This window comes from Macrobrachium rosenbergii, chromosome 56 (assembly GCF_040412425.1).
Source record: "Macrobrachium rosenbergii isolate ZJJX-2024 chromosome 56, ASM4041242v1, whole genome shotgun sequence".
Taxonomy (NCBI): Eukaryota; Metazoa; Arthropoda; class Malacostraca; order Decapoda; family Palaemonidae; genus Macrobrachium; species Macrobrachium rosenbergii.
The window spans coordinates 24,818,530-24,838,167 of NC_089796.1; the positions used below are offsets into that span (position 1 = coordinate 24,818,530).

The 19,638-nt window shown below is 35.6% G+C and overlaps 1 protein-coding gene across 1 annotated transcript in view; it reads left to right on the top strand.

Annotated features, from left to right (window-relative positions):
• The window catches only part of LOC136836065 (RING-type E3 ubiquitin-protein ligase PPIL2), a 153,946-nt gene that overhangs the window by 86,258 nt on the left and 48,050 nt on the right, over positions 1-19,638 (top strand). The window contains exons 8-10 of the mRNA XM_067099991.1: positions 3,678-3,829; positions 4,065-4,254; positions 4,499-4,653. Of these exons, the coding sequence (XP_066956092.1) occupies positions 3,678-3,829; positions 4,065-4,254; positions 4,499-4,653 (497 nt within the window). The remainder of the gene's footprint in view (positions 1-3,677; positions 3,830-4,064; positions 4,255-4,498; positions 4,654-19,638) is intronic.

Here is a 19,638-nt window from a genome sequence, read left to right on the forward strand (position 1 = left end):
AAGAGTAAATTTGATGTGTCAGTGAAGAAGTGTCTTCCAATTGCTAGGACACAATTCCACCACATGTTTGTTCTCTTCAACAGGGGTGTTATTTCAGATCTTTGTTGCGGGGGGAAAAGATGGTTTGGCGAGTGAAGCGAGCCTAATCAGCTTGGGGTTTTTGATTTTGAGCTGTTTTATGTGCTTTTTGAAGCCACATGAGCAAGGTATTTCAGCAAAAATTGTATACTCCCACTACTGTTTATTTATCTCATCATCACTGGTAGCTAGTAGACAGACAAGGATCAAGAAACATAACATTTCTGAGAAATTTCATGTATTTATGATTGCACATTTAAAAAGAAAACATGACTTTTTTTTTACAGTTTAATGAAAATATACTATATTAACCCTCTAACGCCGAGCCTCTATTTACAAAAGTGTCTGTTGTATGCCGGCGGCGTTCGGGAGTTAGCGTTGAAGTGGAAAAAAAGTTTTTTTCAAAAAATCACAGCACGCTTAGTTTTTAAGATTAAGAGTTCATTTTTGGCTCCTTTTTTGTCATTGCCTAAAGTTTAGTATGCAACCATCAGAAATGAAAAAAATATCATTATCATATATAAATATTGAAATATATGACAGCGCAAAAAAAAATTTTCATATATAATTGTATACAAATCACACTGTGAGCAAAACGGTTAAAGCTAACGATTTATTTTTTTCTTTGTATTGTACACTAAATTGCAATGATTTTGGTATATAAAAAATTGTAAAACGATCAAAGCAACACAGAGAAAATATTATCACAAAATGATGCATGAATTCGTAACGAGCGGACGTAAAAAAGTTTTTTTTTTTAAATTCACCATAAATCGAAATATTGTGCTAGAGACTTCCCGGTTGTTGCAAAATGAAGGTAATTGATTGAATATTACTAGACTGTAAGTGTTTTAGCTTACAATTGCAGTTTTCAACCATTTTGGTCTTGTTAAATTTGACTGAAAGAATTTTTTCTGTTTATCGTGATTTATATGAAAATATTTCAAAACTGATAGAAGTTACAGCCATGAGTTATTTGATGTTGTATTCTACATGAAATTGCGCACATTTCCATATATAAACTTTATGTAATGACTAAAATAAAACGGTGCAAACATTACGACAAAGTGACGAAAGAATTTTTGAGATCTTCGGCCAAGTTACTGCGTGGACGTAAGGAAAAAGTTTTTTTAAAAATTTCACCATAAATCGAAATATTGTGCTAGAGACTTCCCGTTTGTTGCAAAATGAAGGTACATGATTGAATATTACTAGAATGTAAGAGTTTTAGCTTACAATTGCGTTTTTCAACCATTTTGGTCGAGTTAAAGTTGACCGAAGGTTGAAATTTTGGCACTTATCGTGATTTATATGGAAATATTCCAAAACTGATAAAAGCTACAACCGTGAGTTATTTCTGTTGTATTCTACATGAAATTGCACACATTTCCATATATAAAACTTTATGTAACAACTAATATAAACCGGTGCAAACATTACGACAAAGTGACAAAAGAATTTCTGAGATGTTCGGCAGAGTTACCGCGCGCGGACATAAGGGAAAAGTTGTTTTAAAAAATTCACCATAAATTGAAATATTGTGCTAGAGACTTCCAATTTGTTGCAAAATGAAGGTACATGACTGAATATTACTAGAATGTAAGAGTTTTAGCTTACAATTGCATTTTTCGACCATTTCGGTTGAGTTTAAGTTGACCAAAGGTTGAAATTTTGGCACTTCTCGTGATTTATATGGAAATATTTCAAAAATGATAGAAGCTACAACCATCAGTTATTTTCTGTTGTATTCTACATGAAATTGCACACATTTCCACATATAAAACTTTATGTAATGAATAATATAAACCGGTGCAAACATTACGACAAAATGAGGAAAGAATTTCTGAAAATTTTCGGCCGAGTTACCGCGCGGACGTAAGGAAAAAGTTTTTTTAAAAATTCACCATAAATCGAAATATTGTGCTAGAGACTTCCAGTTTGTTGCAAAATGAAGGTAAATGATTGAATATTACTAGAATGTAAGAGTTTTAGCTTTCAATTGCATTTTTCGACCATTTCGGTTGAGTCAAAGTTGACCAAAGGTTGAAATTTTTGTAGTCGGCGACGTACGGTACGTCCACTCGGCACCCAACAGACAATTTTAGTCGACGTACGATACGTCCAGTCGGCGTTTAAGGGTTAATCAAAGTATAGTGCCATCAGCTGGCAATGCTGAGCATCAATGAAAATTATGAAACAACTGCATCATTAGTGTAATAGAATTTATATACATACATACATACATATATACATAGGTACATACATACATACACACATACATATATATAGACAGACAGATAGGCAGACAAACAAATAACAAACACACAGACAGACAGACAGACAGAGAGATAGACAGACAGACAGACAGATAGATAGATGGATAGATATAACTTAATGTGATGACACATTTGAATTTCAGTAGGAATAATGGATAACCAGCTGCTGTTACTTCTTGGGGCTTAGGGGGGTGAGGGGGGGCAAGTTAAGGCTTGGGGGGCAACTTGAGTTGGGGGGGTGGCAGTTGCCCCACCAGCCCCCCTACATGACGCTCCTGCTGTATAAGTCATCTGGCACATCATACAGAACTGAAGCCAAGCCTTTGAGCATGGCTGTCCCTAATGTGTCAGTTCAGTGAAGGCTCAGATCTTCTCTGGACCATGACAGGGAGTTCAACCTTCTCCCTCCTCATGAAAGGGCCTGGAGCCTCTGTCCCTTTCAGCCACCCTTTTATGCGCTCACCTGAAAAAGAGGCAAGTGGAAGGAGTTAGAAATTCATTATGCCATTGGGCAATGTGGCAGTTACAGGAGTTGGAGTCTTGGGTAGCTGTGTCCTTTGGGATGGTTATAGTCTGCCTTTTGAGGACTGCTGCCCTCCCCCTCTTTCCTACCAACCACTAGACAGCCAACCTTCTGGGATTGCCCAAAGCTTTGACCCAGTTGACAGAGGTAAGGCTAATGCTGGAGAAAAATGCAGTGGAAGTTATGGATGACTGTTCCCTGGTTTCTAAGGTAATTTATTTCTGTATGGGAGAATGAATGCTGGCCATCAACTCCTCTCCACTGAATGACTTGAGTCAAGATGAAGACAAGATGCACCATGTTGGACTTCGTGGATAAACTAAACAGTCCTTAAATATTGGCTACAAGAAAAAGAAAATTTTTAATTACAGTACTTCTAGGTAGTCACTATCAAACTTGAGAATCAAAATGAAAAAATAAATATTTCAAGCTTTCTTTCACAATAATACGCACTAACAAAAATAGTGAAGAAGGCAGAAATAGACTAACATTAAATTAAAATGTAATTGAGAAGGGAAAACAGTGCAAATTTTTAAAGAAAACAAGCTGGGAGACCATAGTCAGGTTGTGCTGACTGGGCAGATAATAACATTTGAGATTGTTAAAGGGTACCAGAAGGTCCAGGTGGCAATAGTATCACCAGAAAATGCTCCTCTCCTACTTTAGCAGTGTCATTGACTGTGATGAGGGCATATGACTGATGGGGTTGTTTTTAGATTTTCATTGAAAATTAGTTTAAAGCAAGTAATGTGCGAGAATTGTTCCTTCACATTGGTTTATTTTATGTTATTGTATTCTAGATACAAGGGGGTGATCCAGAAGGTACAGGAAAAGGAGGACAGTCAATATGGGGGGAACCTTTTAAAGATGAATTCCGTGCCAACTTGTCACATAAAGGTCGGGGCGTACTCTCCATGGCCAATTCTGGACCAGACAGCAATAAGAGTCAATTGTAAGTTCCTTTCTTAAAGATTTTTTATATATTTGTCATTGTCAGATGTTGCACTTTAATTGCATACTTTTACTTTGTAATTTGCTCTTACACCACATCATTAAGAGTGCAGCATAAGTAGGTTATACACTAACATATCATTATTGTTACAACTGATTGTGAGATGTGCTCTTTGGTTGTTCAGTATTTGCACTTTTATTGCATAAGTATCTTGTTTGATATGTACCTTTTTCAGTTTCATTACATATCGATCCTGTACCCACTTGGATGGTAAACACACAATTTTTGGGCGTGTAGTTGGAGGATTAGCTACTCTGTCTGCAATGGAGGCTATTGAAACTGATAATAAAGATGTACCAATTGAAGATATAATTATTGAGGATACATCCATCTTTGTGGATCCATTTAAAGAAGCTGATGAGCAGGTAAATGTTACTGTATGATGATATACATACATATATTTAATGCAGTAACTCATAAGCTGTAAGGAAAGTTTTAATTTTTCATTTTATTGTGATTGTCTTCTCATAGAATGATAAGTAATTAAGGGGAAAGGTTAGCTTCATTTTTAAATCCCTCTGGGAAGTTACTGAAATATGTAGATAGCAAATTAGTATTAAGAGTATTGTAGATTATGATACCTACTAAGATTATGATAAACCTTTACAGCTTGCTGAAGAAAGGAGACTGGACATGGAGAAACGTAAGGCTGAGGAGGATGAGCTGAAGAATCACAAACGTCCCAAAGTTAAAGATGATGATAAACTTAAAGTTTTTCGCTCTGGAGTTGGTAAATTTCTTGATCTGTCAAAAGCATCTGCCTCGTAAGTTGAAGTACTGCAGCTGAGATTTATTGTGTACTTTTCAAAATCTAAAACTTTCCATGGCACTTATTAGGTGGCTTATTACCAGTTTACCTCAACCTGTGGAGTTGCTTCATTTCATGGCTGGAGACTATCCAACGTCTTGCACAGGAGATGTAAGATGTTGTCAGTAAGCCCAAAGCATATCGCAGTTTCTCATATACTTCTACCAAGACAGCTCCTCTCTGCTTCTACTGTAAATTGCTACCACTCAGCTGTTTTGCATGTCTTCTGGCTTTAGGGCAAGGACCTGGAGTGGTTGAAGTCTCTGTGCTCTTGATGAGCTTTGAGCTGTCTTGCCCACCCATGAACTCAGGTCTTTGGCATGGGATGTGACTCATAATCTCTAATCTTTAAAGGCTCATTCAGATGCCGTATGAGTCCCATGAAGTAGACTTTGGTTAGGAATGCCACACTCAATGCTAGTCTTAGCATTGGCAGAGAGTACGCGAGCTGCACAGTTTCTTTTACCCAGTGTGGCACTCAGAGGGATGGGGATTCCTCTTGTTCTCATCTGTTCCTGAGTTCTTGGCAGACTCAAAACCCTTCAGTCCCTGATGAGATTGAACACTTTTTTTTTTTTTATCCCCTCCCCTCCCTTCAAGGTTGTGGGTGATGATCATGATGAGGTACTGTTGTGTCCAGTGAGATTTTTATGGTACTATCTCACCAGACTTGCCATTTTATGCCTGATCATTGACAACTGTTTATCAGAAAAGGGAAGCACAAGAATGAAGTTGCCAAGAACAGTGTCTTGTTCTGGGTTTTTGAGGTCATCAAATAGCTGTTTGTGCTGTTTTGCAAGAGCGACAGCTCCTTACTACAGGAGAGGGCTTGCAGAGTGAGGACCATTGCTCAGCCTTAAGCATTGGGAAGAACGCCTTGGTGACATTGCCAGAACGTATTTACCTCTTGCCTAAGGGATGTTTTCCTTAAGTCCTCAAATACTTTCTCTCAGGGAGTTTTGGTGACTTCAGCATATTGTGTGTGTCTGCCTGAGTTCTGTTTGTTAAGGCTCCATGACTGTTCAATATTTTTATTTATGGGTGATGTGAGAACTCAGGAGAAATGACAGATGTAGGTGATGGTTTATAAGATACGAAAATAGAGTTCTGAATGGAGTTTGGTAGGATGGTGTATGCAGATTGTGGTGTGGTTTAGTGGTATAGTAAAGAGAAAGTGCAGAAACTAGTAAGAGTTCTAAAATGTAGATAAAACACTCAAAAGTGTTTGCAAGAGGAGAAAGCTGAGAGTAATGTGAACAAGTATAAGGTAGTGAGGGTTAATATAAGCCAGGAAGATGGAGCCATGAATGTTAATTTTGTCAGTGAAAGAATGGAAGAACTCCAGTCATTCAAGTGTTTAGGTGTTAATATAATGAACAATAGTGTGGAGTATGAAAAAGTTGGTTTGTATGAATTAATATTTGATTTTTCTTTTATTTATATTTTTTGTGTGGGTGTTAGTGTATGGTTGATTAATCTTTTATTTTTCTTTTTTTATTTGGTTTGGTTGAGTGGGTTAGTGTAGAGTGAGGAGTTCCCTTTCACCTTGCCTGAGTTGAAAATAAAGGAAGGAATAAAGTGGAGAAGTGATAAGAAACATAGGGAGAGAATGCAAAGCTGCCAGATGGCAGAAACAGAAACATTTGGTCAGGCGTCCCTTCTCCCTGTTCCTCCATATATGACACTAAATCCCAAAAGGTGCTGATCTCGACACACCTGCAGCAAATAAAGTTTAACAGCAGTTGGAAAGGAACAAAACTAGGCGTTGACCTCTCCAGTAGGAAGAAGGATAACAACGAAATCCTAAACTGGCTGGTGTTGAGCAAGCTAGCTCCCAATTTGAAGAAGTCTCAGAGACCGTAGTTGGGGGAACATTATAGTATTAATTCCATATTCCAACATTAGGCTTGATCTGTTTTGATTTGTTACTGTAATGTTCATTTTTCCATATATTCTTTCGTTACCTCTTAAACCCATAAGTTGTTTAGAGATGTTATATAAACACCAGTAGGAATATTTATGTGTGATCTTGTTGTAGCAGTTACAGCTTTGGCTTTTATTGGCATTTTCATTTCCTTTAATGCCTACTTGGCCAGGAATCCAACATTATTTGGAATGAATATTACCTACTGTTAAAGTTAGCTTTATCTTCTCGTCGTTTGTTGCGATCTACATTTTAAAAAAAGATCAGAATACTCTTGGCTAACCCGTGAGGACTGTCACTGTAGTCATCTGTTTTCCCACCAGATGTGCTGGAATGTTTACTTTCTTGTCATATTTCTTCATGCTGACCTGTTATACTGACGGTCGGATTGGCATTTGTAATATTTTGTTGATTTCTGGCTAATTTTCTCTTGTATGGTACTGTGCTTGTTTCTATTTTTGCTTTAGGCCATCTACAACAAGCAGAGATAAAAGCATTAGGCTGTATACGAAAGACTTTGTGAAAACTCAAGATTACCTCATAGCCTATGTTAGACTAGCTGCTCAGGTATGAGGGTGGTTTGCTTGATATGTAGATTTTGAGTGATCTTATGTGAGGATGTGAATTTTGTGTAGTATCGGAAGATGTTAGAGGCTGATATTTACACAAACAATTAGTTAGGGCACACCAGAAGCATTACCCAGTACTTTCGTTTTGTCTTCCGTTGTTGCTTCTCCTTCATTAACCAAAACTGGACGGGCATGATCATATGAGGAACTATAACAGGTTTGAGTGAACACGGATGAAATTAGCGGGAAAAATGTTCATAGCACTTCAATGAGCCATAAATGACTTATGGCAAATGTATTAGCTCAGTTCCGGAGAGAGGTAGATCAGTCAGCCTTGAGATTTCATGGGGGCATGTCCTGCCTCTCCATAGCTCCAGGATGTCTTTATTTTATGTGCTCATAAATTTACCCAGGGATTGCTGTTGGTTGTAGTTCTTATCTTTTATGATAGTAGTTCAGATATACAGTAATTGTAATTTTCATAGTAAAGTACAAAGAAATGTTAGAAAAAATATGTGTACCTCACAAAAAGGTACTGCATCTCCCCATCTCAGTAAATTTAGTAAATATTTTTTGTTAAATATACAGTACGTCATATTTTCACCCGGAATTCCATGTTGTTATTGACTTCGGCGATTCAATTTTACAGCGCTTTTTCAGCGCCGCAAGCACTGTTGACAGCACTAACAGTAAGAATAGGCATCAAGTTAACAGCACTTACAGCGCTGTAACTTGATGTAACATCAAGTTACGGTGCCATATTTCAAGTTATGGCGCCGTAAGCTGCGATAACGAGAAAAATCTACTTACGGTAGAAATCAACTTCCGTTGCTGAAATGGATCCCCTACTGCAAGTCAGCACACTGTACTCAGAATTTGTTAATGCTTTAAGTTCTTATCTAATGATGTTGTGTGACCTGTAATTGTAATTTCACAAAATAAAACAAAATAAAATAAATTATTAGAAAAAACATGTACTGTACAGTATAACTTTTTTAAATTAGCATATTTTTACAAGAGTTGTAAAAGAGGCCCCACACAGCATTGTAGATAGTCACTTTCAACTTCCTGTGTATTGTACAGAAAAATGTTTAGTATTTTTTTTCTTACAGCATGTGCACTTGCATATTTTCCTCTTTCCATTGGTGTGTTTTTTCTTAAATGGGCTAATCTTAAAGTTTGCCCAGTCTGGGGCTGTGCTTAATATATATTTAGCCCATCCCGTAAGGGTTAACCTACCCAATAGCCTAGGTTAATTGCTCTCTCTCATTCTGCTCCGCCTTCTTTTGCTCCCCATGTGATTCAGGAGAAAAGTAATTATTGATATATATTTCATTAGTTAGGATTTCGATCGAAAATACATTAGGGTCAATATCGTCCCCTCCCAAAAGTTTTCCTCCCTTTTTGGTTTCCCCCAAGGGAGAGAAGGTGTCAGAGCCTTGGCATCTGTCTGTAGCACGTCCTCTGGACTGCCCTGTGTCGGTTGTCTCCTCTGACAGGGAACCAAGGCGTGTCTTGGGACAAGGTTCTGTGCCCCTCGACACCTCTCTCTCATCCATTTTTCCCGGTTTGGGTTCAGCGCCAAACTTGTGGCAAGTTTAGCGGTGACAGTTATTCCTTTTCGTATAGTGGCTCTTCCTCTGCCTATTTAACTAGAGTGAGTTAGCCTGATTTTAGCACAGCTTTTCGATAATCACCTCTTGAGTGTTGTGCAGTTTCTCAGACTGTCGTCAAGGTTATGTGGTGATGTCATACATGAATACTCTCCCTTCTCCACCCAATTACCTTTTCCTCCACCTGGTATTTTCACCCGGAATTCCATGTTGTTACTACTCACATTCCAGCTGTATTTCACCTCCTCTATCTCAGTTCCTCCATTTGGACTTGAGGAGTTTCAACTGTGTTTTGGTTGATTCTCCTTCAATATTTAAGTGATGGATAGCTCGCTTTGTTCCTTATTCTCTTCCTTTTGCCAAATTGAATCCATTAACCGGGGCTCTTTAGTTTACTTCTAGCTCGGCTCCTGCTAAAACAAGTAAGAAGTTAACTCTGATTTTGGTAGGGTACGTTCTCATGAAGAAGAGCCTTTGGGAAATGTTACTATATTTTTAATGAAAAATGTAGCTAGGTAACTGTTTAGTGTATAATAGCTCTACTCCTAACATGAGCAGTATTTTGTACTTGCAACTGTTTGTAGATTGAGCTCTTAAGAACCAACCAAACTAGACGATGTGCCGACATGTTGCTGACTTAATCTGTTCTTCAGAAGTGATCTCAGAAGTGTTCCCTTTATGCTGGTTCTCGGATGCTACTGCATCTTTTCCAGTTTTGAAGTTGCTTAGAGCTGGGTTAGGACTTGCTTACGATATACGTTTTTCACCTTCCTCTGTTCAACTTGCAAGTTTCTAGTTCTTGGACCAAGGAAGTGAAGTCTTCTGTATAGGTAAGGTAAATGGGGCTAATTGTGAGGGGAAAGTACCTTTGATTTCAGTATTTCATCCTAGCACTACAGCTCAATTACTGCAAGTGTAATACGTATAGTTTGTGATCATGGTATTTTATGTGTATTTATATACTTTACAGTATATATGTATGTATATATAAGCATATATGTGTAAAGTTTTTGCATGCATGTGCAGATATGTATGTACATGAATGTACGTATGTAGATACGTATAAGATAATTATAAATATTAGTCCTAAAGAGGCAGAGTTTCTTTATGATGTGACAGAGTTATAGTAGACCTACTGCCGAGGCTATGGGAAGAATGTCATTCCTTTTACAACTCAGTTTTTAGTAACAGAAATAGTTGTGTAAATTATATTAGGTAGCCCTGCTCAACCATTAATAGCTGTTTTTGACGGTGGCCCATCCTGTCTTCTTATCCCCTAAGTGTTTAAGGCCATCACCTAAAATGTCTCGAATTAGGAGATTAGCAATTCCTAGCACTACCTTTGAAGTCTTCACTGTAGGGTCTTGCCCCTTCAACCTTTTTTGCACAAAAGTTCCATATAGAATTTCCCAATTTACTCATGAGTTCTGCTAAAATCTTACACATATAACCATAACTGAAGTTTTGAGCTCTGTAGTTTACTGCGCTACCACCCTTACAGGTTACTTTCTTCACTTTTATATATAGCCCTCAACAAAGATGATTCCCTCTCTGGCAGGCCCTTGTATGTTTTCAAAATAAGGTGCTTCTTATATTTTGTAATTGTCTTTAAGTGTTTTCTTGTCTGTATTGTAGCTCCTGCAGAATAGGAGAGTCAGGTTCTTTTTTTAAATTTGCTTTCTTCTTGTATGATCTTCACTTCAGGCTGTATTTTGTTGTGCATTCTTGGTGCGCAATGCACAATGGCAAACATTGCATTCGTTGCTGAACTAATTCTTATGTTTGAGACGTGGTACAAGTAAGTAATGTAATAATGTAAACATTGCATTAGTTGCCTTTTTCGAATAGAGCAATAACATATTTTTGTGTTCGCTACTGGGCCGTCATTTCTTTTTGGTAGTGAACACATATCTGAGAGTTTCAGTTAATTTCTAATATATTTGAGCAAACTTACGGTAAAGGTCAACTTTCCTTTTCCGAGTAGTGTAGAATCTTAAATTTTGCATTCGTTATCTTGTTTACCGATTAGTGTAACAAATATAGAATTTGCGTTCTCTCCTGAACCAATATTTTCTGTATTGCTGCATGTCTGCAGGTCTCAATACAGTAATATGTAATAGTAATTGAGATATGTATGTATGATGGTACTCTGTGTACTTCAGTTATGGTCGGTATAGGTTAATTGCCTTTACTGAGTAGCGTACTGAACGTTAATACTGTATTGTGTTCGCCACCAGACATATATTTTCAGTAATGATATGCATATCTGCAATTCTCAGTAGCAGTGTCTCAGACTTCTGCTACAGATCAGTTGATGGATTTAGTGAGTTCAATGATAGTCAAACAGATAGAGGATAGGATTGCAGTTAGTAAGGAAAATTCAATAGCTAGTCGTCTTCAACATTTCTCAGATAGGGATGATAGTAGTATTAGGATGTCTAATTCTTCTTCCTTTTCAGCTCCCCTGCCTGTTCCAGAACCAGCCCTAACGGGTGCTGAGGGTAATGGCTGAACCGCAAGCCTCCGAGTGGGTAGGGTCTGCCGGCCCCCTCGGCGCAGAGCAGGCAGTGAAGGATTCCCTCCCCAACCCCTTGTAGTATTGATAAATTTAATGTTGATAATGTTAGGATGAAGATCTAGGTGTGATAAAGGAGGATAGGTTTGGGTTTGGTAGTGAGTAGAAGGTATTAACGGTGCAGTGTCGTTCTCCTGAACGGGTTCCGGTTTTGGGTTCGAGTGGTTGCTCTGACGAGTTTCTCCATCTCTTCTTTTGACCTGGCTCAGTCTCAAGTCAATGTTTCAGTTACGGCTGGGCAGAATCCTTCTGCTTTCGCTTCTATCTCACTTCCTACTGTTTTCTAAATCTCCTACTGTAGTTTCCCCCTTCCCTGTATTTTCTACTCCTCCATCTAGTAAGGCGGATTGTGGTGTGTCCTCGGCTTCTAAAGTAATTTGCAGGACCTGCAATTGGATGTGGCGGGTTATAAGACGGATGGCCTTTTTTTTTTTTTTTTTTGACTGGTATAGACCTATGGCGAGAGGTTATATTTTTTCTTGAATGTTTTCTCTAACATTAGAGAGTATGTGAGACAGTAGTGTCCAGAATTCATGTCGGATATGTTTTCAGGATTATTGAGGGGGGGCCAGATTTGGTGTACCTTCTTTCCTTTTTGTTCTAAGTTTTCTTCTTTGTTATGTGTCGCTTCATCTCCTGCTCCCACATTCTCTGTTACTCCCTTTTCAGTCTCCTCTTCGGCCTTTTCTTCTTCTGCTCCGGTCTTTCCTGCGGCTTCCGCATCTTCCATTTTCCTCCTTCTTCGATTTTGGTTTTCCTCCTCTCTGGTAACTTCTTTTTATGCGTCTGCTATTCCTATGCCTCCCGCCTTTCCCTTCCTTAGTACAGTCTTCTCCGGTAGGAGGAGCTTCTGGACAGGCGAAAACCCTGTTTCGGCAGATTTTGGCCGCGGGGGTCTCTTGTTCCATCCCTTCGGGTATGCGCAACCCCTTGCTTCCACTTCATGCGGCTGTTCCAATAGTATCAGGTATTTCACAGGGTTTTCCTGTCGATTCCAGTTCGGGTTTGCGCTCCGTTACATAGGAAACATTTTTATTTATTGGATTTTACCCCTTGATTGCATACTTTTATAATATATAATGGATATATATATAACATATATTACCGTAGGTAACATCTTTATTAATGTTTTTGTTGATTCTGTTGGTAAGAAACAATGTTTACAAATGAATGTGTTGCAATCTATTGATAAACCTATGAGGTAGCTTTCAGCAGCAGACAAAACATTCAATCGTAGTAAATGGCTGATTGTATAATACATATTTTGATAAATATAAATATGGTAAATAACTTCTTTATTAATGTTTTTGTTGATTCTGTTGGTAAGAAACAATATGCATATGATAACCTAATACTGTACTACAGTTTTTACTTACCAAAATCATATGAGCATAGGCTAGGAAACCTTATTTTTTTTCCCTCAATGTCCTGCTGAAATTGGGATGCGTCCTATGCTGATATGCGTCTTATAAGCCATCAAATACGGTAATTTGTTATTACATTTGATTTATTTGCAAAAAATAGAAATACAAAATACATTACAAAAATATGAATCTTTTACTATTTTCGAACGACACAAACACACTGAACGCTGCGTAAAGCTGAGCATCTCTCGGATATGAGCGTGCTGCGTAGCGGGGAAAAAGTATCAGACGCTGCCTTTCGACGTATTTTAGCAAAATATAAAATTAAATATTATATATTATTATATTGTCGAGCCGCCGGAAAGTCGGTCAGTCGTAAGTCGATAGGAAGTCGACATATTTGTCGTATATATATATATACGATATACCTGTAATATATATATATATATATATATATATATATATATATATATATATATATATATGTGTGTGTGTATAACTGAATCTCGAAAATATGGAACATGATGAATATATAAATAAAGTTAAAATCCACAAAGGAAACGGAAACACTGGAGTGCTGCGAGGTCTTTCGACGCTAGGTCCTTTACTTAGCAGACTGAAGAAATATAAAAATATGTTTACAAAGAAAGCTCATAAATGACAGATGGGGATTATAAAGGAAACATATGTACCTGAAATCCAACACAATTGAAGAATTAGTAGAACTGCCAAAACAGGATTAAATATTTAAGAGGTTTTTTTACAAAAGATTAGGATCAACCGTTCAGGAGCAGGGACAGGACAATTAAAGGATTATACATGTTTGTGACTGACCACCTAAAAAAATTTTTTAGTACAACACAGTAATTCTCTTTTTTTTTTTTAAACAATAATAACTTTTTGCAAGATGAACATTTTTACAAATAAAAAAATATATTAAACATATGGATATATAGAAAATATATATCAAGCAGCTAACTTGTAATTAAGTCAGTGATTTTATCTTTTAGGTCATTCTTGAACATTTGTCTAATACAGGGGTCCAAATAATACATGCCAGGGCTAAAGATTAAAAATTACAACTGGAAGTAAGCTGAACATTTGATAATAATACATGCCAGGGCTCAATAGATTTCTTGAAGAGAAATCTTTCGATCTGGCGATCACTGAACTTTCAGTTCAATTTATCCTGTGAGAGTTTTCACTTAAATGAATGAATATAGCATTGGATACTTGTCCAGTTTTGACTGAATACTTATGTTGCTTAATATGTACATCTAAATCTTTGCTAGATTGGCCAATATAAAAAGAGGGGCAATCCAAACATGGAATTTTATATATTATGTTGTTGTTTTCTTTAGGACTATTTTTTGTTAACATTCTTTTGAGTGTGTTATTATAAGAAAAAAGAGGTTTACATTAAAAGGTTTTAACAATGATTTTATATTTTCAAAACCACTAAAATAAGGCAAGCTAAGAATGTTCTTAAGGGTTTCTTTCTTCATGTTACTTTCACTATAAAACGTTTTGTGGGCTTTGTTATAACGAATATCTAGTATATGTGAAGGATAACATAAATCTGTCCCTATTTTTCTTATGTATTCAATTTCTTTATCCAAATACTGGGGACTGACAATGTGCAAGGCTCGTAAAAACATAGAGGAAAAAATTGATATTTTGATGTTGAGGTGATGGCCTGAATAAAAATGGACATAAGTTAAGTTGTTGGTTGGTTTCCTATAAATACTGAATTTACATTGAAATGGTTTTCTATGTATTAAAACATCTAAGAAAGGGAGGCAATTGTCTTTTTCTAATTCTAATGTAAACTTAATGGAAGGTACCTGGTTATTCAAATTACAGAGTAAATCATTTACATCAATACCAGCAGGCAAAACAGCTAAAATATCGTCAACATACCCATACCACTTTAAAGGAGTATAAATGATATTAGGTATATATCGTTTTTCAAAGAATTCCATGTACAAGTTTGATAGGAGTGGGGATAAAGGGTTGCCCATTGCCATACCAAATATTTGTTGGTAAAATTCACCATTGAATATAAACTTACAATCACAAATGCACAACCTAGTGAGAGAAATGATATGACTTACAGGTAGAGGTAATTCGTGATGGATTAATTCATTACTAAGATACTCTAAAATACAATCTATAGGGACTTTAGTAAAAAGAGAACAAACATCAAAACTAACGAATCTATCAGTGGGGCAAAAAGTGATTTTGTTTAATTTATCAACTAAATCTAGACTGTTATATATGTGAGAATCTGAGATAGTTCCAAGTAACGGAGACAAGAGTTTGGTAATATATTTCGAAAGTTTATATGATATTGAGCCAACAGTACTGATAATAGGCCGCATAGGATTGTTTTCTTTGTGTGTTTTTACTAATCCGTACAAGTAAGGTAACGAGAGAAATTTTACCGACAACTGACCTATTAGTTCTTTTTTATCTTTAAGGATTTTTTTCACTGTGCTGTTGAAACTTTTTATGACTTGATCAAGGTGATTTTTTGTTAGTTTTGTGTATGTCGTATCATCATCCAGTAGGGCTTGCATACATGATATGTAGTCAACTTTATCTAAAATTACAATACTATCGGATTTATCAGCTTTTGTGATGTGGATTATATTGTCTTTTTTGTAAACATACTTTTATATTTCTTCAGTCTGCTAAGTAAAGGACCTAGTGAAAAAGGCCCAGCACTCCAGTGTTTCCGTTTCCTCCGTGGATTTTAACTAATATATATATATATATATATATATATATATATATATATATATATATATATATATATATATATATATATATATATATATATATATATATATATATCATATATATGGTTATTATATATACTAATCTCAAGATTATAAAATATACTGCACATATCAAGTACCTGGTTATTACACAACTAATCTCAAGATTCAAAAATATACTGCACTTCACAGATACCTGAACATAACATAAATTAATTACGACTTGAGTACTCTAAAGGTAACAGTGATCCCTTAAGAAAAACTTATTTATTACTTGAAAAATCAAACTAAGTTTATCAGAATATGTGTGAGGTATCAAAAATTAAACTAGAAATATTCTAGAGTAAAAGGGCATCACTCCATCAAAAAAACTGTTTCCCTGGTCTTAATTCACTTTAGCAAAACTAAAAGAACAAAACCTGTTTATCACTTTGCCTTATGCACACACAATCAATCCTATTCCCTGGTGATCAGTAAATGAAACACTGTTTTTCTAAAAATGTTAAATACAAAGATTTATTTTTTAATTCAAAGTTTATAATTAGAATTCACCATCTGAAAACTTTATTTTTACTTGAAAATAACACAATACTCAATTAATTCTTGAATTAAATTATGAAACAAAACTAATTCACAAAAACTTTATCAGGAATTTAAATTAATCAAGCAAAATTTAAACTATCAAGAATTACTCAAGATTTAAAAAGAAAATCTTAACAAATGAAATATTAAATCAAGTATGCAATGTTAAATTACCAAGAAATATTTAAAATGCTACGTAAATAAATGTTACATCACAAACATATAAAATGTAAAAATATGAAGAGATTGTAAACAGAAAAACACACAAAAATACACATAATATTTATCAATAATGATTTCACTCAGTCAAAATTTCCTAACTTATACCATGGTATTAATAAGTGAAATTCACGTTACCTTACACAAACTTGTGAAAACCTCTGTAAATCACTTCCTGCAGCTGCGTTACCACAAAACACACTTTTTTACCAGGCGCCGTTACAAACTAGATAACTTTACTAAATTCAGATCTCAAAAGTTAATGCTAATACGTGACCACAAAACACTACGTTAAAAGTAATCTCTTTCTAAAAAGAGAGAGAGAGAGAGAGAGAGAGAGAGAGAGAGAGAGAGAGAGAGAGAGAGAGAGAGAGAGAGAGAGAGAGAGAGAGAGAGAGAACCAAATTAACTGGTCTCAGAAATCAGAATGAAACAGATTTTAGAATTCCAGTAACACGTGAAACAATTACATGATGTCATTAAAGCATTTTGGGTGCGAGATACAAAAAGTTCAAGAGGCAGGGAGGTGACGTCATTAAAGCATTTTGGGTGCGAGATACAATGGAGAAATTTCTAGAAGGAAAGTGATGTCATCCCAGCAAAACATTTTGAACGCAATCTTACAAAACATGGCGTAACTGATCAAGACACATATTTTTTCTCTCAAAGTGGCGTACGTGACTCGAACAACACATGTAACAACATAAAATCACTCGCCTTGAGCTCGTATGGGACGAATCGGCATTTGTTATCCAAACCTGTCATCACGACCCAAAACAAAGCGTTCTCTCTTATCTCTACTGATGACAATTGAAATGAAACAAGTCTTTGCTGGACACACGTGTTCATATACTGCGCTTTTATCAAGAAAGATATTATTCATTCTAAACTATGTTACTATTAAAACTGTATTAACAATTCTAAATTATGCTATTAAGTTACTTAATCATTAGTTCTTTTGAGATCTGATGCCAAACTAAATATGACACTTCAACAATCATTATCATTACACATAAAACATGGTAAAAAAAGTAAATATGTCAAAATTATAGGAGGATATATGTATTACAAGGCAACATCATGAATATATATATATATATATATATATATATATATATATATATATATATATACATATATATACATATAGATATATACATAGATATATACATATACATATATACATATATATTTATACATATGTATTTATACATTATATTTATACATATATATTACACACACACACACACACACATATATATATATATATATATATATATATATATATATATATATATATATATATATTTATACATATATATATTTATATATATATATATATATATATATATACATATATATATATATATATATATATATATACATATATATATATATATATATATATATATATATATATATATATATATATATATATATATATATATATATATATATATATATATATATATAAAGTACATATATATATATATATATATATATATATATATATATATATATATATATATATATATATATATATATATATATATATATATATATATATATATGTTTATATGTTTCTTGTGCAGGTGGATTTTAAGTCTCCAATTTTATCACTTTACTCTACAGGGACCTTGTAAGATAACCAGGAGCATTTAAAACAGAAAACAAAAGGAGATAAACAGGAGCTTAAGGCTCTTTCTCAAAGGGAAGATGCATGAAACACGTGGGTACAAAAATAGGTATATTTACATAACAGACAAGTTCAAAGGAAAATGAATTAAATAAAAGTTAAATTGCTGCTGCAGTTGAAAGTCCTCCCAAGGGGGGGGGAGGGGGAAGGAAAAGCTTGTGAATGCCAGGAACATGGGCCAAGGAGAATTACGCTACTATCGTCTTTCTGAAACAATATGGAACACAGGTTGCGGTCTAATGCCGGAATTGGAGAATGATAATTTTCTACTCGAGGGTGCGCTGAAGGCGCCAGGGACAACCTCAAGGCTTGACTAGTGACTTGAGTAAGGGGACAGTGAACACGTGGGCCGGGATTAAATCAAGAAATTCAGGGGACAGCCAAGACACGGGCCCAGAAGTCTAATGAATGCACAAGGGCGAAAGTCCAGCGCTGATGTTGACATTGGGGCTTCGTTCTAGTCCTTCCCAAAGGCATCAGCAAGGGGTCTACGTGTGTTGTAGACAAAGGCCACCCACCAAAGGTGTATTCGTGGGTTGTAGATCGGTGGAGTGATGGAGGGGTGCCCTTGTGATGATAAAGGGCTGCAGTATTGGAGTTCCGCTCCCTCTGGGATTGCACTTCACAGTTTTGCAAAGGATCCTGGACACGTGGTTGGGTTACAAAGCAAGGGGCAGCGGTCCACGTGACGGCAAAGAGTGGGGGTTGGTGACAGACGTCTTAACTAGTGACCTCCTACATTCAGGTCCGAGCTGTGTGTGAGGGCGATCGTAGGGCATCGTGGCCTTTTATTGCTTCTGCTCGGGTGTAGGGGAGGCGATGGATTGACCCCAGGTCGCTGGTCCTGTACCAAAGAGAGAGAGCCCAGCAAGTTACTGCCCTAGGTGAAGATTATCTCCTGAGCATGCCTTAACACCCTCTGGAATATCTGGATTTACAGCCTGAGCCACCCTGAACCACCCCGAACCAGATTTCAATACCCTTACACAGGTTCAAATAGACAGTTATTAATATTTTTGGCTACAAGCAAAATCAGAAAGGAGGATGTTTTATTAGCTTATTTTGACGCCTAATATTTACTATAAAAGCAGAAAGGAGGATGTTTTATTAGCTTATTTATATATATATATATATTTATATATATATATATATATATATATATATATATATATATATATATATATATATATATATATATATATATATATACATATATATATATATATATATATATATATATATATATATATATATATATATATATATATATATATATATATATATCTTCAAATTAAACCTGGTATCTAAGTGCTTGATATTTGATTACCAAACTTACCATTTATTTGACTATTATAATTACCTCACAACAGCCAGACACCTGAACCCTCATCACATATACAAAACGACTGATTTCTCTAAAGGCAACAGTGATCCCTTATGAAAATTATCAATCATGAAAGAAAGCAGTATACCGTAAGTTCATTAAGACAGGTGTGAGGTAAAATCAAAGGGCATCACTCCAATAACATTATAAAAGTCTAAGTATTTTTATTTCCCTGGTTTGAGCTCACTTCAATTACTTGAAGGAAAACATCTCACTTACCACTCTATCTCTAATT